General features: G+C 37.4%; 1 protein-coding gene and 1 long non-coding RNA gene across 3 annotated transcripts in view; both read right to left on the bottom strand.

Moving 5' to 3' along the window:
• Window positions 1–345: 345 nt before the first annotated feature.
• Window positions 346–1,174, bottom strand: LOC141744621 (uncharacterized). The gene is made up of 2 exons (XR_012587516.1): window positions 1,069–1,174; window positions 346–947 (listed from the first exon to the last, which is right to left on the bottom strand). It is a non-coding gene; the product is annotated as an uncharacterized LOC141744621 (long non-coding RNA).
• Window positions 1,175–3,190: 2,016 nt separating this feature from the next.
• The window catches only part of CCDC6 (coiled-coil domain containing 6), a 53,542-nt gene continuing 30,519 nt past the window's right edge, over window positions 3,191–26,213 (bottom strand). Inside the window, exons 3-9 of one of the 2 annotated variants that reach the window (XM_074590968.1) lie at window positions 25,527–25,655; window positions 19,670–19,773; window positions 17,752–17,912; window positions 15,573–15,729; window positions 12,234–12,334; window positions 8,253–8,377; window positions 3,191–5,885 (exon numbers count right to left, since the gene is read on the bottom strand). In XM_074590968.1, the coding sequence (XP_074447069.1) occupies window positions 5,694–5,885; window positions 8,253–8,377; window positions 12,234–12,334; window positions 15,573–15,729; window positions 17,752–17,912; window positions 19,670–19,773; window positions 25,527–25,655 (969 nt within the window). In that variant the 3' untranslated portion in view covers window positions 3,191–5,693. Of the gene's footprint in view, window positions 5,886–6,827; window positions 7,902–8,252; window positions 8,378–12,233; window positions 12,335–15,572; window positions 15,730–17,751; window positions 17,913–19,669; window positions 19,774–25,526; window positions 25,656–26,213 lie in introns of those variants that run through there. The other variant, XM_074590969.1, reaches the window with a different exon arrangement.

Genomic DNA, 26,213 nt, shown 5'->3' with positions numbered 1-26,213 from the left:
AGGGGGAGAAAGGTACTCAGGAATTTTTCCACAATAATAGCTCAAGAAATACAGCAACATTCTTCCAAGACAGAAGCAAAAGAATATTCACCTAATTCAAAGTGAGGAGCATCTCCTATGCAAACTTTATTATGCAAATAGGATAATCCCCAGATTCCCCACTCAGTCATTTAAGTGAAAATACCAGAAATGGCACAACTAGAATCAAAGACAGCAAAAATAAAGACAAGCACATATCTTTCTCCGATTCCTGTTTCTCATTTTCTTCCTCTTTTTCCCAGTGATGACAGGCTGACAGATAAAAGGAAATAGACATCCACCCCATACTCTTCCATACAAAGTAAATACAAAAAAAAAAAAATCAAGTGTTTATTGGAAGTCTGCATGAAGGCACAGATGAGCTTGATTACAGACACATTGTAACAATTACAAATATATGTAAACACCTTGAGATATACAACAAAGCAATAATACAGCTAATACAGAATAAAATATAACCTGCTAAAAAAAAACCCAACCAACTTCTTTGTATCGAGGTTCTTTCAACAATAAGCTCTGATTCACACCAACACAGTGTAATGCTTTTAAAGTCATCACTTGGATTCATGCTCAACAAACCTGCACTTTGACCATTGTTGTTAACCAGTGGATTTATAAATTTGATCCAAATTTGAACAGGCTTCCTTCACTAGGATCAGGAAAACATGGGAATAGCCAGCTAGATGCCCAACCAACCTACAATGAGGCTTTGTAGATTCTCTAAATACACAAAAGCAATCACCAAGGTACTGAAATTAAATATAAGCTTCAGAAAAGCTCAAGGATGCTTGTTCCATTTTTACTTGCATTTGAGGAAATTGCTGTATTTCTGCAGGAAAGGAACAGTCTACAGCTGTCAGGTGATTTTTTTCTTCCTCCACAGGAGGCTTAGATTTCATCTGAAACACCTGCCAAAACAAAAGTCAGCAATCACAAACTAAAGTGCCTTGGACAGCTTAGGTTTTACCACTAGAATAAAACACCTTTGTATATAGATGCAGTATTAATTTATATCGTGACAAAACCCACCTTTGCACGCAGAAGACTACTTCCAATATTTCTCTGAAGAGGGGAATTGCTTTTTTTGTTTTTTAATTAGATACCAATGCCAGGAACTTAAGAACTGCAACATAGCACATTTTGAAAAGAAACCACACAGAAAAAACAATTGTAGTTTTAGTACAGGCAATTCCCAGGCCTAGCCCAAGAGTTCTCTGAGCAGCAATTTACCACAGGGACACACAGTTTTCTCAAACTCAACCCTCAGCCATCTGTCCTACCTCCCCGCTCCTCCTCTACAAAAGCTTTATAACCTCCGGAGCCCAGTTCCAGTGAGGAAAGACTCCTAATCCAGGTAACACATGCAGAACAAAACCTAGCACAGCTATGACATTTCTCCTGACCCTGCAGCCACATCATCCCAAACTAAAGATGAGGTAGTCCTTTTCTTTGGAGCCCAACTAGTTGAATAGGAACAAGCGCTATTCTCCCTAAAGTAGCAGCTGTCTGTTAAGGCAGTGCCAAAGTCCATAGTTTTATCTCCTTTTCAGGGCACACTACTAATGCGAAAACAGCAACAGCTGCTTTAAAAAAAAAAATAAATACCACGATATGAGCACACGCTCCCACTTAAACTAGGACTGCATCGTAAAGGCCACGATCTGGCATATTCAGTGACTTCCTCCGGTCCACAAAGTGGCAATGACTCTTAACCTCTATTTGTACTGGGACTAGCGGTTATTAGCCAAAAGGAACATGAAGGATATCCTGAGTACTTATTACAGTGAGAAGTGGAATTTAAAAAAAGTTAAGAACGCTAGTCCAAATCAGAGAAGGGCTGGGAGAGGCATTCAGCTCCTCAGGGAACTGAGGAGACCAGATTGTCTCTATGCATACAGTCCATTTGGTACTCAGGGGCTATGGTTTCTTTCAGATCTTTCCCCTCAAGGAGGTTGTTGTAATATATGCATGTATTATAATTTTATAGCTTACAGTCATAAACCTTCTGGTTTCTTATGAGATGGCTTGAACTGGAGAAATATGCTCTGCATAGTCCATGCTCTGTAGACTCCCAAGGATCAAAAAGAAATAGACTGCCATGACTGAAACAAAAAGGAAACATCAAAAAGTTGAACAGTATTAGAATTTATACTGCTTGTAAAACTAAGCGTTAGGATTAGAAAAAGCACTACAAGACTTAAACAAGGTCCCTGGATGCATCCTCTTACTAAGCAATAATCAATACTGAGGATGAGAGACTGCGTTCTTTGATTGACAAAGAATGCAAGGCTCTTTTATTTGTCTCCACGATCAGTTTCCACTTATTTAACAAAATATACAGAGTCTAAATTGTTTCCTGTCAGCAGTGCAACTCGCTCAGATCCCAGGAACCTTTCTCACTTTCATTGCTTCCAAGACTGCATTTTTCATTCAGCTGAAGTGCACAGGGATTCCACCCAGGCAGATGGATTCCTGAACATGAACATTTTAACAGGAAAGAAATCCTGTTCTGTTCAGCTCCAGTACGGCAACTGCCAATAAAAAAAAAAAATCACTGACACTTTCTTGAAAAACTCTGATAGTCCTTTCTGCCCTTGGGAATATGCTCTCAGAGGAGTACATGTAATTAAAACAATCTTATCTGGCTGTTAGCTGGAAGACTATCTCCAAATAGTCCCACCTCTTCTTCCAAAGAACTTCTCTGGAACAAATCGTGCATAAAATAAACTCTTAATACTCTACAGAGTCTCATCTGCATTCCAGTGTCCAAGCCAGATCCCTTGAGAGAAAAAGTAAAAAGAAAGCTGCTGATTGTCAGAGAGGAAAGCACTGCTCAAACAGCTAAAAGATTTTTTTTTATGCTTTTTTTAAACCTTTAGCTGTAAAGGGGTACACTCAAAATGCTCATCACCGCTAGATGTTGCTGAATTGCTCCTGTGGCCTTTCACAACTAGTGATGATGCAGTGTGGAGTAATGAAAAGAACAGCAGAAACCCACCCAGGTGCTTCTGAGATAAAGAAGCCAAGCACTGAAGCCCTCAGGGTAAGCTGGACCTCACTGTCAAGTGAGTTTCTCCAGTCTACAGGAGATCTGATAAAAATCACAGCTTCAGAATCGTAATTCATGACTATAACTCACCAGGAAAACTGAAAATCCATTTACATTTATTAGGAGATGGTTGTGCACAATTCCTCATCTTATTCAAGAAGTCTACAAATAGAGTTTAACACTTCTGATTGCAAGCAAATGTTTGTTCAACTTTCTTAGTTAGGTAAGGCCAATTTAGCGCCTTGTTACACTTTCAGGGTTTAGTATACATTTGTCAGTTCTTTACTTTCCTTGGGTAACAGTCCCACTGGAATAGTAAGGAGAGTTCACTAAGACACTTGATAACAGCAGCTAAACTTGGGTTACACAAATTCAGTTTTGGAATATGCTTCAAACTTAAATTATTCTAGGCAATTTTCCACTTTAAGATCTTAAAACAACACTGTCAAAGGCGTTCCCCATCCCATCCCCCTGCCCCTGCATTTATACTACCACCACTATGAGCTCACACTCTAGAGAGCCATACATCCAAGAACCTCAAAGCACTTCAGAAAGGAGGGCACCATTTTAAACAGTGGTATACTTGAGCTGGAATCCTACTTATAAAAGAATATTTTTTTTTCTTTGTCTTATGTTTACAAAAGGACAAGCATCAAACTAAACCAATCCTATCTTGACCTCAGTCCCACCTCTGACTGCCTGTAATTTTCACACACACAATCCTATAACTGATTCAGGAGCTCTGTTTAATTAGAATGCTCACAGCTGAGTTTCCTCTATGAGCATCTGCTATGGTCAATTATTTTCAGATGGAAGCACCAGTCAAATTTTAGGTCTGCCACAACCTTGAGAATCACTTAATTGGAGAGTCACTACCAAAACTAATGTAATTTGATAATGCACTTGATCCCGTATTGGTTTAAGAAGTGTAATAGACTATATAAGCATTCTCTAAATTCTCTCAGAGCTGAAACTACATTGCTACAGTGAAGAAATTCTAGTCTTGCCTTAAGCAGAACCTTTTACAACATTATTTTAACTTACTATTTTGATTTAGAGCACTAATTTTATAAAGATTTTTCAGTTTGCAATTCTTACTGAATAGGTGAGTGGTAAACATGAAAATATATGTACAAGTGTTAGTATACTACCAGAATGCTGTACTTCCTTCTTAAAAATGTCCTTAATAAAGCATTAGGCATGTCAAACAAACTTTTGTAAACAAAAGATAAATTACTCACGTTCTGCTCTGATTATAGCCAGATACATATTCTCATAAAATAAACATTCTCTTGTCATTTTCCATGGCCCACATATCCATATATATGAGGTAAACCACTTAAAATCATCAATAATATATAAACCTCAGTACTCAACAGGAACCTCAAGAAAAATGTAACTGAGTAAGATGTCAATACCAAGAAGTGACACTTTGTTCCACTGCAAAGTGAAACCAATTTATTTGTGCTAAATGAATGGAAAGAATGTATTCAGAATACATTTCTTTATACATTGTACCGGCTTAGGCTGCTAAATAAGCATTCATTAGTGCCACGTTGTGCTACTTTCTTGTACTCTGTTTCTACCAAGCAATACAACATTTTGGCTGTTACGCCAATATATTCCTATATGCTCATCTTATATGGTATTTTCTAACAGACTTTTGAACATTTAAAATACCTGTTCAAACTTTGCTTCGGGGGAATCACAATTAATATATTTTAACAAGAAAAAAAATTATCATCAGCTGTTCTCTACAATCACATCGCCTTCTGCAGCAAAAAAATCAAAGAGCACACTGTAATCAGCTATCAGTAACCTGCGGGCAGGACCACACTTACCGAAGTTAATTGTGACAGATCACACAGTATGGGCAGCTTACAGGTTAACGTAAATGTCAAGTGAAATCATCAAATATTAAGGTCCACGAATTGTACATTCCACAGACTCCAACAAGCCAGTTCCCTCACTGCAAAATTCCGACTGTACCATACGTCTGAGGTGCTTTTAAACAGGAGAAGTATGGATGTGTCCTGTGTGCTGAATTAAGCTTGTTTACTATGTAATACAATAGAGTATGTGTCTCGGGCACTGATTAGGGTGTCTGACTCACTTTAGCACTAGAAGCTGTTATTTCAAATGACTGAAACGTAGTGCTGATTTTCCATAAGCTTGGTAAACACTAATATTTCAGAATTTATCATATAACCCATCATGCCTTTAATTTTCTGCAAATTGTCATGAAAAAATATAAAAAGGTATCCCTTTAATTTTACAAACCTAAAAGCCAGGAAAATGAAGCTTTGGAGCCAAGCAAAACGACATAATGCCGTATTACCAAACAGAGTAGCAAATGTTCCAGCCAGAGAATGGACATACATGTAGTTCAAGTAAACACTGATGGAAAACTTTGTTAAGTTAGTGTTGTAGACCCACAACACTGGCTGCATTTTATACAAACGTTTACAACACAATTAACAGTGAAGCCTATATAACCTCAGTGCAAATAAGTCAAATCCAAATATGCCAAGTAAGCCTTTGGCTTTTAGTAAACTGCTCCATATTATGAGTCCACTTCTGACAGACAGACTGCTGAGCACATGCACTAAGGCTGAGAGGAGGGATGCACTGAATGTTGAAAAGTGGCTGACTGCGATGCTGCGGATTGGACCGTAGGTTGCACAGGTGGTGGAGGTGGTGGCGGAGGTGGCTGCACTGGGGTCTGCGTGTTTGGAGAAGGAGGAGGAGTGGGACGTTTAAATTTGTCGGGGCTGTTACTTCTTCGTGGTGAAGGCCTCTGCAGAACAAATATTGAAATTATGTTTAACACACTCCTGAACAACTTTAGGTGCAAGTCCTCTAATCAATGTACCAAGCTTGGCAAAGGAAAAAACTACAACCAACAAACAAACCATAAAAAGATTGTGTGGGAAGAATCCATTTCAAAACATTGCAAGAATCACAACACAACTTCTACATAAAATAAACATTACTCTGAAATGAAGCAGCAAAGGAAAGGGGAAGTACTTTTGAGATCAAACAGAACCCACGCTCCTTCCTGTCAGCTTGCAGGAAGTGAACACAAGACATATGTCCTGAAGGTACATTTACCTGTGATGACCCACAACCTAAAGAGAAATGAGAGATGCTGCAGAGAGAGCACTTCCTAGTTGTGCCTGCCCCACCGGTAGGTGCTTATGAACTTTACACTGCTGGCGTATGAAGTCCAACTATGTGGTACCCGGTGTGGGTGGGAATGTTTCGAATGCCAGAGAGTCTGCTCCAGCATCTCTGCTTTCTGAAAGACTCTTAGCCTGCACACCGGAGCAAGACCAAAGCGTAAAACAAGTTGTTCTTCGGAGAACAAAAATAGGTTACAACCCTTTGAGCTGCAGGAGTGAAGCAGTTGTTAAGAGAGCGCCCCTCAACAGAAACCACAGATTTTCAGCAACCCGCATGTTTAAACACAAAGATTCAAAAACTCACTTTATCTTTACAAACCAGCAGGGGTGGGGGGAGGTGTGGGCAGGAATCTTCTTTACTGTTAGCAATGTAAAAATATAAATTACACTGCACAATACTAACTTCTGCACTCTTGAACCCAAAATGCTCACTACTTACCGATCCAGTTAGCATTAATCAAGAACCTCAAGACATGACAAACCACCCACCCACAATTAATAACCAACCAAAGGTGATCAACTCTGGAGATAAGTATGATTACAGTGCTACACTGAATGTACTACAGGTAAAGTTAATTTATTCTGTAAAGGAGATAAAAAATGAAGGGTCAAGAATCAAACTGCAGTTTAGTCAAATAATGTATATTGTATCTATTTTTCTGCACAACTATGTACAATTGATTAATGGTCTACGCGAAAAGCCAAGGATTCTTGACAACCAACTGATGTCTCTGAAACACTTAAAATCATTTATTGCATTTGCATACATCTAATAATATGAAAGTACCCAGTTTCAGTATTGAGACAAAGCCAAGAGCTACTTACCAACACCTTTCTCAAAACAATTAGTATTTTGTCCTGAAGGTGATCTTTTTCATAGTGACTTGATGTGACACCAAGTAATTTACACTTTGAGAAAGAGTAGTATTTCACAGAGACTGAACAGAACAAGTTCCTTGAAAAACTTATAAAATTAGGTTCCAGGTTTTCCAGAAGCATAAGATCTTCCTGTGACTAACTCATGTGACACAGCAGTGGGCTGAACCCGGACCAGGACTCTACCTTACTGCTGAGCTCCAGCTTCCCTCCTCTTCTACCCACTATTGTAGCGTTCCCATCGCTCTTTGCTTAATGAAATTAACAATTACCTTTGCACGCTCACCTAAGTGACTTTAGAAGCAGCCATATTTTAGCATTCTACTAAAAATTCTATTGAAACATGTTTTCACATCTGAGAATGACAAGTATATGCAACAACCTTGCAGGATATTTATATACTACCATACCTGTTGAGAAAAATCAAAATGGTCTTCAAACAACAACTATAAGCTATTTTGCCAAATGGTTAATAGTTAGGATCTGTTTGCTCATTAAACTCCACAAATAGTTAGAAGAAACACGATTAAGTAGAAGTGCATCAAACATCAGAGGTAAAAAGGAAATAAATCCACTTGAAAGATATGAGAAATTGTCCTAACAAATGTTTATATTAACTTTCTTCTTTGCCAATGAGAATAGAAAATAAGAGTTAACTGCCTGTTACAGTGACATGGTGGTAGCATTGTGTGTCATCCTGAAGAAAACCTGAGCTTGGAGCAACCTCAGATGACTCATCCGTCAGATGGTGGAGACTAGGAGAAAAATGAAAGCAATGTTTTTACTTCCCGGGACAGGCTTAGTAGCTTAGAACATCACTTCTCACACCCTGCCTCCTGATCCATAAGATGATACCTATTACTGTCCTTAAGATGACAATACATCCTATTCTTTTGCAGAAAATAAGGTTCTCCAAAAAGAATCAGTTTCTGAGGGGTGAAGAGGAAAATCAGGGTTGAAGAAAGCAGCAATAGATATCTTGGAGTAAGGAGACAAAAACAAACATTTACAAAAATGTTTTGTAAAAAAGCTTAAGGACAAGCAATTATAATTTTTAAAAACCAAGCTGACATTGGTAACAAGTATTTACTATTTTAAATACTTACTGTAATACCATGGGACGGTCCCATATGTTGCACATGAAGGCCTGGGGAGTTGTAGTAAGACATTCCAGCTCTAGTCAGTGAAGTTGGTGGTGTGAAACCAACTGTATGACTTGCATATGACAGACCTAAAAATTGTTAAAACAAGGTAACATCAACATTCTTGTTTATATTACAAACTAAAGAGTGAGTTTTTAAAAATTTTTATAGTTCTGAATCAACAATAGGTTAACAAATGGTAACTGCTGCCAGATTAGATGCATAAAAAATAGTTATTTTACTGAAAAGCGTGATGTAAAATTAATTTCTTTTCTTGTAGTAAATTACCATATGTTTCAAAACATGCACTACACAATGTTAAATGTAACTTTTCACTTAACATAAGTGGTGTAAGGCTCCCCTGGAAGCTTAGTTTTAGTTCACAAGTGTTTCCATCCAGCCTTCCATTTCTCCTCAGAGGGAATGGCTCCCTGAAGAAAATACAGTGTGAAGAAGCAGAGAGGTTGCGCCTGGAGAAGCCACCTAGCACTGGGCCACGGCAAGTTTCCGCAAAGAAACTGGATGTTGGTGGCTCCTCCAAGGCATACCAGATCCGCACCCAGGCTTCCTCCTGTTTTGCCTCGGCATTTATAGGCAGGGACCCAAAGATCTTTGAGGCTGTGAAGTTAAAACATTCTGGGATTCGTTGCTAGCAGGACTAGGCTAGCAACTAACATTTAAAATTACAACTTGTTTTATCCACATTAAGGAAAGCCTAATATTCAAAAGTGCACATATCTAATTCTTCCATCTAAATATTTCCTTTCTGTAAGACCTAATTTATAAAAATGCAAAGTACCTGTATAGCTAACCAAGGTAAGCAGGAACAGCAACTGCTAAGTGCTTAAAGTTCAGACCTTGAAGTGTTCTGAACATTTTGAGTATTTCTCAAAACAAGTCATTTTCCAAAACCTTTACATCATTATTGCTTTCTGACACAACTATCACTAAGGTAGGAGACAAGATTTTATCAGCTGTTCAGTATTAGACAATGGCAACTTCTTTGGAGAATTATCATCAGAAAAATTTCTAAAGATCTACTAAACTTTTATAACACCACATTGGATTTAACAGTTTTCACGCTTCTTCAACACTAAATGAATGCAAAACAGTGACGCTGCAGCTACAGGGTGCATCAACACCCAGCTCTGTCCTTCACCGCGTGTATCTGTGTTTGTGCCTACAACTGATGAGACAAGATTTTTGGGGGAAAAGAAAAAAAACCAAGCCTCAAATCATTAATAAAGTCATATAGGAAAACCTAGTCCACTCGCTTCCTTCAATTCTAAGTTTGATTCTGCTACATCCCCAATGTATGTATGGTGCAAATTACGAGTGACTCCAATGGAATCACTGTCACTTTAGAATAGTTAAACAATGCAGATTAACAAAATTAGTCTGCTTTTTGACTACACAATCTAATTGTCTGTACGGCACATGTTTTATGACTAAGTGCTTTTGTAAGCACAAGGACAGACACAAGTCAATGTTCAGATAGATGAATGTGTCTTTTAAGTCAGGACAAGAGCCCAGAACAATAAAAGGCAAAAACTATGCTTTACGTCACCTTTGCAACATTACAATTTTGGACTGCTTTGGGATAAACCAGCTCCAAAAGTTTTACAAATGCAAGTCTACATGGCAGTCAAATAAGCAATAAGACAGTAGTGCACATACTATCTAGCCTAGCTGCAGAAGCAAAGCATAAAACAGATTATCTACACTAGAGACTAATTGGTAATCACGGTAACCAACCTCCAGCTGCCTAGGAGTAGCAATACTTCCACAGCCTTCAAAGTTCCAGGCACTGTGCTAGAAATCTCAACGGAATCTCAGATTGAAAATCTTCAAAAGCGGCATCTCAAGCCATGCAAGCACAAAAGGCTTGAATTCAGGAGCTAGAGCCTAACCCATTTAAGCTGACTGGCTATCCATATGAACTTATAGCGTTTCTAACTGGTTTCAAGTTATGTTTCTACAAATTCAGGCATATAATTTCTTAAACAAAATATGCCAAGTCATACAATTACTTGATGCAAAATGTAGCTTTGTATTATTCTGTGATGATAGTTTTGACAGTGTTTTACTGTACCACTACAGACAAAGTGCTCTCAAAAAATATTTTTATTCACCCATTACTGCATTCATATATAGCAAACAGCTGTACAAAATTCCCTATTGATCTCATTAGTTCTCTAACAAACTGTTGCTTCTATTTTCCTGAAGTCTGAAACTTCCCAACTGTGGATATTAATTTATCAGATGTGAAGGAGAGTAATGTAGCCTCCTGTGCAGAAGTGCTAGCCTGGAACATTTACTGTACCAACATCACCAAAATTGGGAACACTGTTACAAAAGATCATTTCGGCTGGGCTATTTTTAACTCCGCTTCGGACTGTGTTTCAGCCTCCCCTGTCTGTGGGATATAATTCCCAGTAGAACACAGCACTCTTGTATCAACTACTGATGGGAAGTAAAGCCCACAGGGAACTGGAGGACAAGGAATGTGTTTCAGTCCCAGTGTAGGAACAAACGCACAGAGTATTCCTGCACTGACACATCAGCATCTAAATCAGGTGCATTTCTAGGTAATCTAGGATGCAAGCCTGTAAGTTACCGGCTAATTTCCCTACACATACTTTTAATAATAGTCACTGTATGGACTGCAGATACAATGTGCAGTTGAATATTGTATTATTGTGAAGGCTGCACATGTATAACCACCAATGCCCACAGTAGTTACTCCAGAATAGTTGTTAGCATGACTACACTTCTGTACATCCACTTATAAGAAAAAGATAAGAAAACATATATCATTTTCTTGATAACATGCCTTGCAAAACACACAGTCAAGTGATTTGGCTCATTTCAGAAGCCCAAAAACCTCTTGAAAAAACTCTATCATAATGTTCATCTCTAACACTATAACACGGCTTATGGCCATAGTTAGTTTTCAGACTTGCTTACTCCTTCTGCAACACCTGGATGAAAACTGTTTTGAGTCCTCCTGAAAAACTAAAGTCGATCTTGAAAATTAAAGAGTTTAAAGACATTTCATATGTTCTAGCAGACCTGTGTAATAAAATGTCTCAATCCTATCTAGCAGAACGTGTGGATATAGAGCACATTTCATTCGCCCTTATGTAGGGCTCTGTGTGACGGGTTCTAAAGGTGAGCTTGGGAAAGCAGGGCATGCGGGATTCATTTCACTATGTACAAGTGAGTTTGTCATCACCATATAACATCCGTGGTCAACAACTTTTCAGGAATGTCCAAACGCAATTTTAAGGCATTTTAAATTTCAGTCAATAAATGTGTTAGTAACATAAATACATTTCTTTTGACTTAAAAAATATATTCAGTAACTAAAAACTCAGAGGTTAGTTTGCCTTCGTTGTACAAAGTACTATAGAAAGGAACTCTTAATTTTATAGTTATTGTTTTACAACAGAAAATAGCAGAAGTACAAAAGCCATTTCTCTACTAAAAAGAAATGAAAATTGGCTTTTTTCAAAACACATTCAAGATCAGACTTCTATAAGAAGTTTTGATTCAGAGCACAATAGCAGTCTCATTACTAGTTCATCACCAAACTCTAGAAATCTGTTTGAACTATGCATCCTGTTGGGCAACTTCTATGGTGGGGCGGGAGGGGAGGAAAAAAAAAAAAAAAAAAAAGAAGAGACAGTAAGAGACAAGAGAGAGCAAAAAAGAAATAAGAGTTCAAGTGATAGCTACTCAACTGACCTTTAATATCTGTTCACAGTGTAATACAGAACCATCCAAAAACATGCTACACTAGAAGACATTAAGGCATAACTATTCTTACATTTATGATGCAGTTGTTTTCTCCAGACTAGTTTTGGAAAGGCTACTGACCTAAATACTATGGCACGTTACTATATGATGCATACAATAATTTTAGAAACTGGGTTAAATATTTACCAGGTGATATAGGTCTGCTAGAACTTGGTGAGGGTGTATAAGGGATAGGACTGGACACAGTGCGAGGTCTTAATCCTTGTGCAGACATCTCATTAAAATATCTAACAAAAAAAGGTAAAGAATAATTAGATCAAACCTTTTAAGATGTGCCATGATTTAAATGTTTCACTGTGTTTTTTTCAATTCATGTAAGAATCACACTAGATTAATGGAAGGACCAGTCACCTTTAGGAAGTCATGACAGGAACTCTCATCGCTGCTGAAGGCTGAGATACTGGCTTAACTTTCAATGGAAATAACTGGACCTATCTTAGTCACTTGCAGTTAAAACCATACAAGTTGCATATGATTAGAATAGTACATATTAAGGCCAGAGGTACAAATCATGTCATTCAATCTGACCTATACTATATTCTTGCACTTTACACATCATTTCTACATTGAACTCAATAGCTTGTCTGGCTGGAGTGTATCTTCCAGAAAGGCATTTAGCACTGATCTGAAATCATGAAAAGGAGGAAAAAAAATAAAAAAATCATTAAAGTATCGATAATTTGCTCCAACAGCTGATCAGCCTCACAGTTAAAAACATGCCCTGTTTCCCACTTAAATCGCTCTGGTCTCAATGTTTAGCCATTTGCTCATTGTGTCTTTTGCTACTGGAACAGAGAGACATTTTGAATCCAGGACTTTCTCCCACTAAAGACACTTCTAGGTTGTGTTGCAAGACACCTGCCATATGTCACTGTGATGAACTGAACTGATTAGAACCTCAAGCAAGGCATTTTTCACCACTTGTAATAATTTTAGTGGTATTTATTTGTATTTTACTTACTGAATACAGTGAAGCTTCTTCACAGCCATCAAGTGCTATATGAAAAAGTGCTCCTACTTGCCACTTAGTTTATATCTCAAAAGTGTTTTTACGTATTTTTTCACAGCATTAGGCTGGCAGCTTTCAGGTTGACTTGCTTACGCACTCTCCACCCAGATTTTTCAGTCAACGTCTAGATGAGAGGTTCCCCTGCTCACCTTCTCCTGCACATACGGTTGCAAATGGGTGCACCTGGGTTTATATTATTATATTTAGCTGTGCTTCATTACTGGATACAGCAAAGCAGCAGGCAAAATTATCTACCTAACACCCTTTGACTCTTACTTGTCTCCCCTTCTACCACTGTGCTGCTCAGAAATTCTTAGTAGCTACATTTATTTCTAGATTGCAGGAAAAAAAGCCCACCCCACAACATGGAGCAGAATTAAAAATATTTCTCTTGACTACTTCTAGGTCTGTGAGACAGTTCATAAACCATTTGAAACATGTTTTGATACTGCATCTTATTAACTAGGATATTCAGAGTTACTAAGCCCCAACACCTAACACAGGCAGTACACTGTAGTGATACTAAAGTTGGTTTGAATTTGGGTAGATCAGGGTAATAAAAGTAGCTACAATAGAGAACCACATAAAATTAACTGGCAAGTTAAAGGTTAATTAAATGTAAGTTTTCTTCAGTGGCAAGATTAGCCAAGTTGAACTGACTAGGCTACCTCTGCAACACAACATTAACTCGTAACACAGATAGTACATGTATTACAGCAAGGCAGTGGGTTTTGTGAGTTAATATTACTTTATTCTACATAAAGACAATTTTCTGTAAGTTATCCTAGTACCTGGATCAGGTGATACGGAATAGCAGCACACCGTTAGTGTACTTCCTTGTTTCAGTTATTTCCCTACTACTCCAGAGAATAGGATGGAGGATTGAGAAGACAAGGCTATTGCTAAATCAGGAGGAAGAAGTTTTGAGAGAGCTGTGCATTTTGCATTCAGTAAAGCATCTTCATCTATCCCCATCTACAAAAAATGAGTACCACCAGCTAACAGAATGCAACTGAAAAAACCTGGATATCTGATCCATCATCACCATCATTTTTAGGAAGACAATGTAAACTGACAAAAATTTACATTTTAAAGTCATTGCTGCATGTAGTTACACAATTATTTTATCTATACAGTTCTCCTAAGACTAACCACTTTTAATACCTGCTTCATCCTTCCCTTTATTTTGTATTATTTACACTGTAAATACCTGTTTGGGAGCAACTCTGTTATGCCTTTGTAGTACCAAAAAATCAACATGACAATGAAATTTATTGGAAGTACAGAATGGGTAATCCAATTTTCCTGCATTTTATTGATCACCACTACCTACAACTGATTGAGAGAAGAAAATATTAGGATACTCTTACATTATTCACATAGATTTAGATTTTTACTGTATTTCCATTACAATGTAAATATTGGATGAAAAGATTAGGCTAATAAAAATAGATTCAAACACCAGAATCCTGTGTTTCTAACAATTTAATTTATATAGTATTCACTACATCTTAATATCAGATGCTACTGCAACATATGTCAGTTGCCTAGTATCTCATTGAAATGAAAACACTACCTTGAACTTTAAGGCTGCTCCTTGAAAACAAAATATCCAGTACTTTGTTTCTGGTAAATTATGGCTTATAACATATATACTGATGACCCAAGAAGAAATATCTCAGTATCTGAAGAATACACAGCACAGGGTAACTTCGCTTTTTTTCTAAAGGACGACTATAAACCCAAAATAATGTAAAACAGTACAACAAAATAATGAGCATTTGATAAGAATTAAGAATGTTTTATTCAAAGTGTACTTTAAAACCTCTTTCAAGATGTAACACTGTCATAGGACTATGACGTGAAAAAATACTAAAAGACGTCATATAAAACCATGAAAAACTCAAGACTATCTGTAAGGTCAGTGCAAGCAATGCAGCTTTCAGTATAGAAAAAAAAAAATCAGGGATGCTGTGGTTTGGGCATCAAGAACAACCCAACAGTTCTGGAAATGCTTCCTCTCTCTACGGCTTTACACCATATCCTTCAGTATTTGGCTGAACACAGTTTACTTTCTGCAAAGGACAAATTAGCCCCAAATAAGGATGTTGTTCCTCCATCACAGAATTCCTTGCAGTTAGGGGCAAAACAAAGGTACGAATTATCATGAATCTCAACTCCACAGCCATACTTATTTCAATATACAGCATCAAAACCCTAAACAATCTTCAGATACAAGTATTTTCTTTCTCCCTGTTAAAAGTAATGCAATTTCTACACAAGTTTGATACAATTCTACTGAAGATATTCCTGGACCATGCTGAAATTTGGTAAGTATATTAAACCCATATACAGGTTATTTCTATAAATACTTCTCCTACAACATTAAAAAAGAAATATGAGTATTGACTAATAAGCTCAATGCCATTGTATCTGGATTGCTAGAAAATACTAACCTTTCATCGTCCATTTCTAAGCTGGATTCGCTTTCTGACAGTTGCCTGCAGAGCGCTTCCCTACGTTCCATTTCCCTCTGTAATTTTCTTTGAAGTCTCAAGTTTTCTTCTCTCATATGTCGCTCCTCTTCTAAATATTGTGCCATCTTCTCTGAATCTGAAATTCAGAATTTTGTTAAAATTCAATTTCACAGAGAGGCAAATATGTTGCACTTACTTTTACCCCAGTACTTCAAGAATGAGGGCGTACAAAATGCTCAGGATGGATCACTCAAAATTCTCACCTCTAATTCGTTACTTCAAAACCTAATTCAGAACAGTAGCTACTAAAATGAATTAGTGGTTGACAGCAATTTTGGAAATAAAAGGTAAAAAGCAAAAAAGCTTTAAGTATTTACTTAAATGAATTTGAAAAGAAAGGAAAAAGTAAGGAAGAAAATAATAAAACCAAAACCATAAAGAATAAGTACAATGAATCCTGCTCCATTAAATGATGCTATTCCACATTTACAAAGATTGTACTGCAACACACAGAAAAAAATATTTTAAAGGTATATTTCCACTTCAAAGGAGGAAACACAAAAGAAGTTCTGAAACCCAAACCACTCAAACTCTTGTATCAAATTGCTACCTTACATATACTCTATATCATTCTTTCAATTACACATTTTATAACAGAGATTGGCCAGCAGAACATGGACCAATACTAAAAGCCAACAAGTGGTTTACTCTACAACAAAGGGCAATTTGAGTTTGCAGTTCTAAACAAATTCAGCAAATATCACTTACATGGTCCAGTATCGCAAACTATTTAAGTGAGAAAATCAAACTATGGAAAGCTACGAAGCATTTTGACATTATTTAAATAAAATGGAACACACGATGAGGACTTATGACACAATGCATTTTGCAAGTTTTTCCAATATTTGATCAAGTTTACAGTTAATTCCTCAATATTAAAAAAAATATTACAGTCCATCATGCTTTGTGATCACTTTGTTATGCAGCACCCTTCAAATCAAAAGACTATTCCTGTTTGAGAAGACTATTTCCAAACTATCAACAATACATGATTTATGTCTCTTCTCTGGAAATACCACTTCTAAATGTAACAGTATCACTTATTTAAAACTATTATTATACGAAAATAGTTCCTAGCCTAGAAGTAAGTGCTTCAGGAATATGAAATGTAATACTAATATCAGAATTGAGTAAGCATATTTTATTAATTATTTAGGAATAATACCAGAGGTTCTCTAATGACCACGTATTGCAAACAACAAACTGGAAACTGTATTTCAGTTTCATCTTCTGCTTGCAGGCTAGCACACCCACCATTTCTGTCAGTATTGCTATTCATATTGCAGCTCTGTTTAATCTGTTCACAAAGAGAAAGAGTACATTTAAACCTAGATCTTATTTTTAACGAGAATTTGACTTTAAATGCTTCTAAATGTTTGGTCTAAATCCCAAAAATGCAAAAATAAACCACTTAAAATAATAAAGAATACTTGAAATGAAATTGGTACAAAGCAAGGCCTTTAAATCTAAGGCCTTGCTCTTGTTCTGAGGTTCAGTAAGTGAAGGATGCAGTGCAGAATTGGCAAGTACAAAGATTAGCACTCCTTATCTTCTTTTAACTGACACAAATTATTAATACCACAAACTCGTGCAGAAGCCCTCTGCAAAACAGCACTCTCCCATCATCTCTAAGGAAGGCTGCTGACTCTGGTAAGCTATTTCTCTAAACGGGGATTGAAATATTCCAGCTATCCTGCCAAGACCAGCACACCAGAGGGAGAGAATGCTAGCTGTTACTATTTTTGAGTAATTCTTAATTTATAACAAGACTCTTACACGCAGGCCATAAATATGTTTTGAAAAATCTACATGTTGAAATACTTCTAAGTCTCTGAAAAAAAGAAAAAAAGATAGAAACATTTTTTCTGGCCCAAAATAATAAGTATTTGTTGATTCTTCCAGGCATCCTTCTTGTAAAGCTAAAAAAACCCAAGCTGCAGTATAAATACAACAACGAGCAATAATTCTGCAATTATGAAAATATTTTGACCCCAAATTTTTTTTTCCACTTCTACCTTAAATTCAAACTCATGAAAGTATATATAAAAATTTGATATTACACAAACTTAAAAAAAATTAAAACAAGTTGTTTACTCACGCTGTAACTGTGCAGCCCTCAGTTGTTTCTTTAACCTCTCCACTTCGTTCTTTAAAAATCTGATATGTCTCATCATATTTTCTGGAGAATCTATCTCCATTGATATGTCTCTGGGTGATGGTGGAGCAGATACTGGCTGGTCTAGTTTCTCCTGCAAAATTCTGTATGACAAATAGTTCAAATTTTACCTTCAATTCTAATGAAAAGAAAACCCCTTAAATCCTCCAGAAAGCCACTGCAAGGATTCTGACAGGTATGTAACATTTACTTTAACTATTGGTTTTAGTGAGAGAATTTTGGGAGGACTTACAATGCCTTCTTTTTTAACTCAAAATAAAAAAAAGTAAAATTTGTTGTCCAAGCACGGATGGATTTTCTAAAATATTCAGACATTTGACGCTCCCAAATATTTCTGCACACAGATCAGGAAAAACAGATTCTGAACTACATATAGTTACCTCAGTTTTATACTCAAATGCTACTTATTCCAGAAAATAATTTCTAAGGAAATTAATTTAATCTCTTATGAATTTTTGCATTTATGTTCTTAGGGGAAGAACACATATTTCAAGATGAAAATATGAGCAATGCGTGCCTATGGCGAAACAAAAGCTTTTCTGTGTTTTACGATTACCAGAAGAGAAAATTTCACAGTGATTTTCTGAAGCATAGTCAAATAGTTTCCCCTTTTTTTAAAGAAAAAAAAATAATCTCCAAACCAAAAGGCACTGCATATAGTCAAGGTTTCAAATACCACAAATAACTGTAAATTTAGGAGTAATGAACTTCTCTTATAATGAAATAAGCATATGGTAGATATTAAATGTTCTAAATGATTATTTTTGGAGTTAACATAAGAAGTATTTTTCAGCCTGAAAGCACAAAACTGTTCTTCACTAGAAACGTGTTGACTGGCCAGATCCAACTCTGCCCTGAAGAGCAGGGACAGCACTATGCAAGCACCACTCTTTGCGTGACCCAGTATTCACACGTACCATACAAAGTGGTCCTAAACCATGGTCTGACTGCATGGTGGCTCCTCATAAGAAGGCACACAGCCTGAGATAAATGAAACCAAAAATGGTTTGGCTTAAAGAAGACTTTAAATCTAAGACACACAGAACTCTGACCAAAGGCTCAATTAGCTATGGATTTACCACCGCTGAATATCACATGTTGCTCTTCAGAGCACCTTCCACACAGCAGGGCTCTGTAAAATAAAACTACAAAACCTGCAGTTCACCTAGGCTTAGGCGTGTTCTGAGCCCCCAGTCAAGATCCACAGAGTCATAACTCTGTGAGTAACATAACTAACATAACTGTCCTTAAACATGTAGAAGAAAAATAAGGTATTAATCATCTCTTCTCCCCTACTTGCCCCAAAACCAGAGTTCTTATATATGGCATTAAAGAGAGAATTGCTTTAATTTATATTTTTAGCTTTCCCAGGAATATAAAGTCTCACTGTCTTAACTTCTATGGAAGCAGCAGCAGGAAGTCTCAGTGACATAAGTGCACACCACTGAGAAAAGGCTGAAGTTTTCTTCAAGCCAACAGGGAAAAAACAAGAGCTTCTCATATAACAAATACACTGAAATACTGCGTTATTTTCTCTGGGCCATGAATATAAAGCTGACCCTGAGCCAGAAGCCTGAAGAAGAGTCTATCAGCAGCTAAAAAAAATCAGCAAATTCCTTCAAGCTTTCCCAGGTCATTTCTTACACTATTTAGTTACATCTACTTTAAGCAATCAAGGATCTGGCATCATGCAAACAAGCAGCTTTACAACTGCTTTAACTTCCAGGTTTTCATAGATTAAACGACTCTCATGGGACAGAGATGAACACATTTAATCCAGAACGTTACGTATTAAATGACATCTCTCCCACAGTAACAAATGCATTGCAACAAGACAAACCGTTTTTCTGCTTCAAGCTTATCCATCCTCTTCCAGAGACGATTCACTAGCGCTTCTTGTTCTTGTTCCAAAGTATTTTCAAGGTCAATCTTCTCACGTCTTAGCTGGAGAGGAAAATCAATCAATGCAAATGACGGAAATACATTTTTTTGCCAGGAACTCTCATTAGGAAAGATCTTTGCTATAACATCACCATTTTAAATGATGCTGTATGACAGCAAGGAGAAAGTGAAGAGACAGAAATCAGACACAACGCACTGGTCACACAGATCATGAAAAATCAAGAGATTCAGGAGCTGCATGGCTGTCATCTCCTTAATGGAAATTCTTCTCACAGAACCTGTCTCTGGACAATAAGAAGGAGCTTGAAACCTGGACACACTGTCACTGATGACATGACAAGCCTATTCAAAGACAAGCCTACTCCACATGTCTCTGAATTTCAAACTGAATTTACAGTCTACAGCACTTATTCTTTTGAAAAATTTTAGACTTTTTTTAGTGGAAGAATCACAGTTAAGTAAGCCAGAAATGGAAGAGAAGACATATTTGCCTTTTGTTAGATAAAGGAGTGACATAACAAAAACAGTAAAGAAAAAATTAAGTTAACTGCCTTAAGTGTTACTGTATCAACCCTTACTAGCAGAAACAAATGTATTTCTATTTTAGCAAAGACCTTATAAAAGTAAATGCTTAACTTGACATTATTCCCATTCACTTACTGTGTGAACAAATATTTTTGATTCTGCTATAAGCTAATAAAAGCCTATATAATGTAGAACCACATATGAAGAAATCAATTATTAGTATTTTAGTACAAATACAATGCAAATATTATTAAGAATATGCTAGAATACTAAGAGGCGCAGCTGATCTTACTCAGTCACACTGGCAGCTGAACTCCAGAAGTGAGCAATAATGAAACACGTGGGAATAGACCAACCCCTTTACAGGTGGAAAATAGCACGGAGGTATTTTTCCCAGACAAGCCTTAGTTAACGCTAACCACTTTCCTGACGGGCAAATAATCCCACATTACAAAATGGAAAGACTGAAAACAGATTAAGTGATTTCCTTGCACGTTTACTGTGTCACTGGGCCAAGTGCTATTGCAGCTTCTAAATCTGTGCTAACCACTGAATTAATATTGAGATACCCAAACAAAATATAAACTCATGCACTGCAGGTAATAGTGCAAGTTTAATGAATGTACAACTTTCTTCTTTAAAGCTTAGAGGAATTAGTTACTGGAAATAAAAATAAACATACTTTGATGAGTAACAGGGAACACAATTAGAAAAAGAAACACTGTTTAGTAAATCTTTCCATGTCTGAGTTTCCAGATACACATTAACAGTTGAGGGAACTCTACTCCTCAAGAAAAGAGAAGTGAGGAGCAACGTGCTTCAGCCCCACACCAGGGATGAGGATTTGGATCCTGACTGACACCGTGTTCCCCACACCAGCAGGAGCTGGAGCAATACAAAGGCAAAGGGCTCAGCCCTGGAGAGACAGGGCGCTCTGCCTTAGGGCACTGATCGTTAGCCAGTTTGGCTTGGGGCTGGCAACATTCAGAGGGAAGAAAGTACACAAAATGCTACTTCTGCAGCAATGTTTTTTGTATCACTTCAATGCAGCGTGGTTTAGACTTGCCTGCTCTGATGTAGTCTTTTTACAACTACGTTACTGATCCAGCACCAAACAAACCCACAAAAACATACTGGTGAAAATAAATCTATTTCATTTAATGGTAGGAAGCAGAGCGCACCGGAATTTGAAGACAAAAGTGAATTATTTATAACCTTGGATGTAAAAAATCTATGATGACATTTAGCATTACAGCAACCATCACCAAGGCAGCGGAGTCCATTAATTAGAAATCTGCATGTAGGTGAACATGCACAATGGCAAAGTCAAATCATCAGCAACGATATACAAATGAGCCTTGTGTTGTGCCCTGAAGGCTAACAGACATGCTCTGATGAAACACCAAAGAAACTGGGTTGTAAAAGAGATCTAAACCTCCACATTTCCAGCAATATGAAAACACACTAGAAACAAGTGTGTCTTCCTTTCCTGATCTTGAGTGTTGTCCCAATTCCTCCAAGTGTCAGGATATCAAAGCTTTGAGGATCAAAACCTTGAACTGAACCTACAGTAGAAGTGACTGCAACATCCTGACCAGAGCTGTGAATTCAGAGTCTTGGTGTATTTGTTTTGTACTAGGTAATTTCAGGAGTACTTTGAAATGTAGTCTAGCTCTAGTCAATGAATTTGTTCAGAACGTGACACTATTCTGAACTAAAATAAACAGGATGGGATTATATCTCAAGACCAAACCAGTAGCTCTGTCAATACCAGTGGCATCTACATAGGTTCAGAGTTACATTCCAATCAAACATCACTTAATTTTTACCATCACAACAGGGAAACGAGGAAGTACAACAAAGGAAAATTACCTTTTAACCTTCCTCACCATCCAACTGTGTTTCTCCTCCTCTCTCTCTTTCATGCATACACTTACTTTGCTTCAAATGCAGCTAAAATATCCATTGTTTGTGTATTTCTGGATGACCACTTCTTCAGTCTTCTTGCCAACTTACTAACAAGCACAACTGTTCTCTCCTAAAATGGAGATCTTCCAAATCAATGAAAGTGGAATATGATCTCTGCCTAAGCCCACTATCCCAAATTTCACTTCTGTGCTTTTCATCTGCCCCTCCCCTTTTGTAGCTTTAATTCTTTGCTGCTCTCCAAAAATATCTTTCCACAAGAAACATGGAAGCCAACGTGGCTTCACTAAAGGCAAATCATGTCTGACAAGTTTGGTGGTCTTCTACAGTGGGGTTAGAGCATTGGTGGATAAGCCTGTATTTATGCTTGAGATTGCCCCGACCGAGGTGCAGGACCTTGCACTTGGCCTAGTCGAACTTCATGAGATTGGCACGGGCCCACCTCTCAAGCCTGTTCAGGTCCCTCTGGATGGCATCCCTTTCCTCCAGTGTGTCGACCGCACCACACAGCTTGGTGTCATCAGCAAACTTGTTGAGGGTGCACTTAATCCCACTGTAAACAAGGCCAAGTGCAATGTCCTGCACACGGGTAAAGCCAATCTCAAGCACAAATCCAGAGCGGGCAGAGAATGGATTGAGAGCAGCCCTGAGGAGGAGGACTTGGGGGTTTTGGTTGGCAAGAAGCTCAATGTGACCTGGCAATGTGCACTTGCAGCCCATAAAGCCAACCATGTCCTGGGCTACATCAAAAGAAGCGTGGCCAGCAGGTTGAGGGAGGTGATTCTGCCCCTCTACTCTGCTCTGGTGAGACCCCTGCTGGAGTCCTGTGTCCAGCTCTGGGGCCCTCAGCACAGGAAAGACATAGACCTGTTGGAGCAGGTCCAGAGGAAGGCCATGAACATGATCAGAGGGATGGAGCACCTCTCCCATAAAGGCAGGCTGAGAGAGTTGGGGTTGTTCAGCCTGGAGAAGAAAAGGCTCCAGGGAGACCGTGTAGCAGCCTTCCAGCACCTAAAGGGGGCCTACAGGAGAGAGGGGCAGGGGGGTTGGATCTAAATGATCTTTAAGGTCCCTTCCAACTCAAATCATTCTATGATTTTACATATTTCATGTTCTTCTCCTTTCAAAGAAGCAGACATGGGGGATGATTATTAGCAGTTTAGTTCTTCTTTCTTGTCTCCTAACTGCTGTAACAGCAAGACTACACAAACTTGGCCTCTGTAGAACAAAACTGACAGCTATTTATTTCCTGTCAAACCACTGAATTATAACACAGAACATTATTACTCATTTTAACTGAGACATTCAGTTAATGAAATAGTCACATGTTGTAAATTTATTCACCATTAGCCTTCAGAGAAGAATGATCTGCCACTTCATGTTGACTTAACAAAATTAAGTGAGGTGATATTTGAACCCTAAGACCCAACTTAATTTTTTATTTAGGATTAATGTTCTATGCAACCATCACTGCTACAAACTGGCTACCTACCAATCACCTGTGGCATAAGCAGCTCAGATGAGAGAAAGCAACAGAGGAAGGACACAAAGCATAGAGAATTTGTGTTCAATATTTTAAAAATAATAGTTTGGTGAACATATGTTGTAACTATCTGCTCACTGATTACAGTGATAGATCTAGTAATGCAGCCCTAGATAATGTTCAAAGCATCGCTGAAGTACTCTTTCTAAGCCCTGTTTAACAGGTCTCCCAAAGGTTATGCTGAAGCGTCATGGCAATCTCTCTTCCTTAATTCCCTATGTGTATAGTAACAGCAACATTGCTCTGCTCACAACTTTTGGTTGCTTCTTGCTAGGTACAGCACATGCCCCAAAGGCCGTTGCTTCAGCTGGTTAATTAGCACAAAAAGCTTCTTTTTTTTAAAATTTGTGTAAGAGAAAAAAGTACGCTGAAGTTCAAAGTAACTTGATATTTACCATACCTTACTGTAAGAGGAAACAAAGGTATACATTGCATTACATACAAATACATATGGAATTCCAAGACTGACAGCTAAATTTAACATCTTCATAAAGTAAGTTTTCAAGATCAGATATTTGGGAGAAAGACCTTTAAGCACCTGTGCTTTTTGAACAATTTATCACTGATTTTCAAATGTAGCAACAAGTTTCAAATTTTAAGATTTCCCAAGTCTGCCTGCACAGAACAATGATACAAAAATAAGTACCACTAAGATTTCAGCTGTGGCTCATGCTAACATTTCAAAGACTAAAACAGGTTAATATGTACACTTACTTTGCGTTTTGATTAAGTGGCCGCCACCACCACCTTGTGGCTAAGAGAGTTATTTCAATCTCATGTTAATTTCCAAGCTGGGTAAGGATTTTCTGGCAGCTACATCTTCCTACCTTTCTATTTTTCAATTTGTTCCATAGATCTCTCCATAAATAATGTCAGCATAAGAATCAAGAAAACCCATTTCATCATTAAGAGAGCCATTAATTTATCCACGATGTCAATAGAAATAGGAGAGTCATACAAAACTGGTAGAAATTCAGATTACCAGGAACAAAGAAGTCCCACATCTGATAACAGGAAAAAAAAATAATCACAGAAATAATGTACTATATTTATACCACCCAAATTATTGGACTCCCACAAGCCAGAAAACATGAAGTTCTTTAACGAGCTTATATGTTTCATTAGTTTGCCTTTTAAGTCAAAAGGACTCCTATTAATGCCACTGAGATGCTTTGACACACATGCCTAAAATTAGACATAAAAGCAGTCCCAACGTCTAGACTTCCAGTGGAAACATGACCAAAACAAGTGGTGTTTTATCCCTGTAATCTTCATAACTGTCTAGGGAGAAAGGGAGTTGGATGTAGCAGAATCTCAGATCTTTTTAAATATACACAGAGCTGACATCTCACAGTTCGAGTCCTGTGCTACCCAAGCTGCCACAAAAAGGTGACCTAGAGCACAATTAGACCACATACATATTGTTTACTGTTGTGCTTAACCGCTATCAGAAGTGACAGTCTTTCTCACTAGCAGCATGAGACTGGAAGCTAATGAAGAGCAACAAGAAGCATTACTCACAAAGAAGTTCTGTTTGCAAAACTCACAGCTGTCCAGCAGACATGAAGGCCTACAGTAAGGCTACTAAAAGTTATAATGGCCATGAAAAAAACATTAATCAAAGTTTCTCATAATAAATTATGTTAATGATCTATGGCTTTGAAAGTCAAACTGACTTTTCTATATTCTTGATATTGCCCAGTTTCTCATATACTTAAAAAATTAAGTCAAATCTAACACAAAACAAGTATTTATTTTTTCAGAATTCCTTGTTTTACGGTCATGTCATTCTGAAAGTTACCTGCTCCAGGGTCAGCTGCTTCGAAATTGTATCATTTTCCAGTTTTTTAATCTTCTTCATCAGTTTGTTCACTTGAAATTCCTGTTCCTGCTCTAAATGCTGCTCCAGTTCAGCCTTCTCATGCTGCAGCTAAAAATTTAGGAGACATGGGAATATTTTAAACACACAAAGTATGAAACATTACGCACCTTTTATATGTTTATTTACATGTTTATTCTTACTGCACACTAAGTTCTCTACTGATAATTCTTCTCAAAAGACTTCAAACCCACCCAACAGCCCTTCAAAAAGCAACATTTTAAACTGTGTTCCATTTACAAAGCAGATGGAAGTAAAATACATTTCCAAATATTTAATAAAGTCAAATCAAAATAGATACATTATATATAACATGTAAAATAATTACAGACATTTCAGAAGTCCAAAATCTACCATAATGTTCACAAAAGCATTAATTTTAATCTAAATTTAATCTAAATCTTAATCTCAAAAGCACCCAAAGCATAAAATGCAGGTCTTAGCACTTCCTTCTCCCAGGCAGCTGAAAGCTTAAGATCATGACTGAAGTCATACTACTGAAATTGCTGTACAGAAGATAGTAAAAAAAACCCCAAAACATCTAATTTCTATTTCTATGCTATTAAGAATCAAAATCCAGCAGGTCGAGGGAGGTGATTCTCCCCCTCT

Source organism: Larus michahellis, chromosome 6 (assembly GCF_964199755.1).
Source record: "Larus michahellis chromosome 6, bLarMic1.1, whole genome shotgun sequence".
Taxonomy (NCBI): domain Eukaryota; kingdom Metazoa; phylum Chordata; class Aves; order Charadriiformes; family Laridae; genus Larus; species Larus michahellis.
The sequence above is the reverse complement of the archived record's forward strand: the minus strand, read 5'-3'. Positions and strand labels throughout refer to the sequence as shown.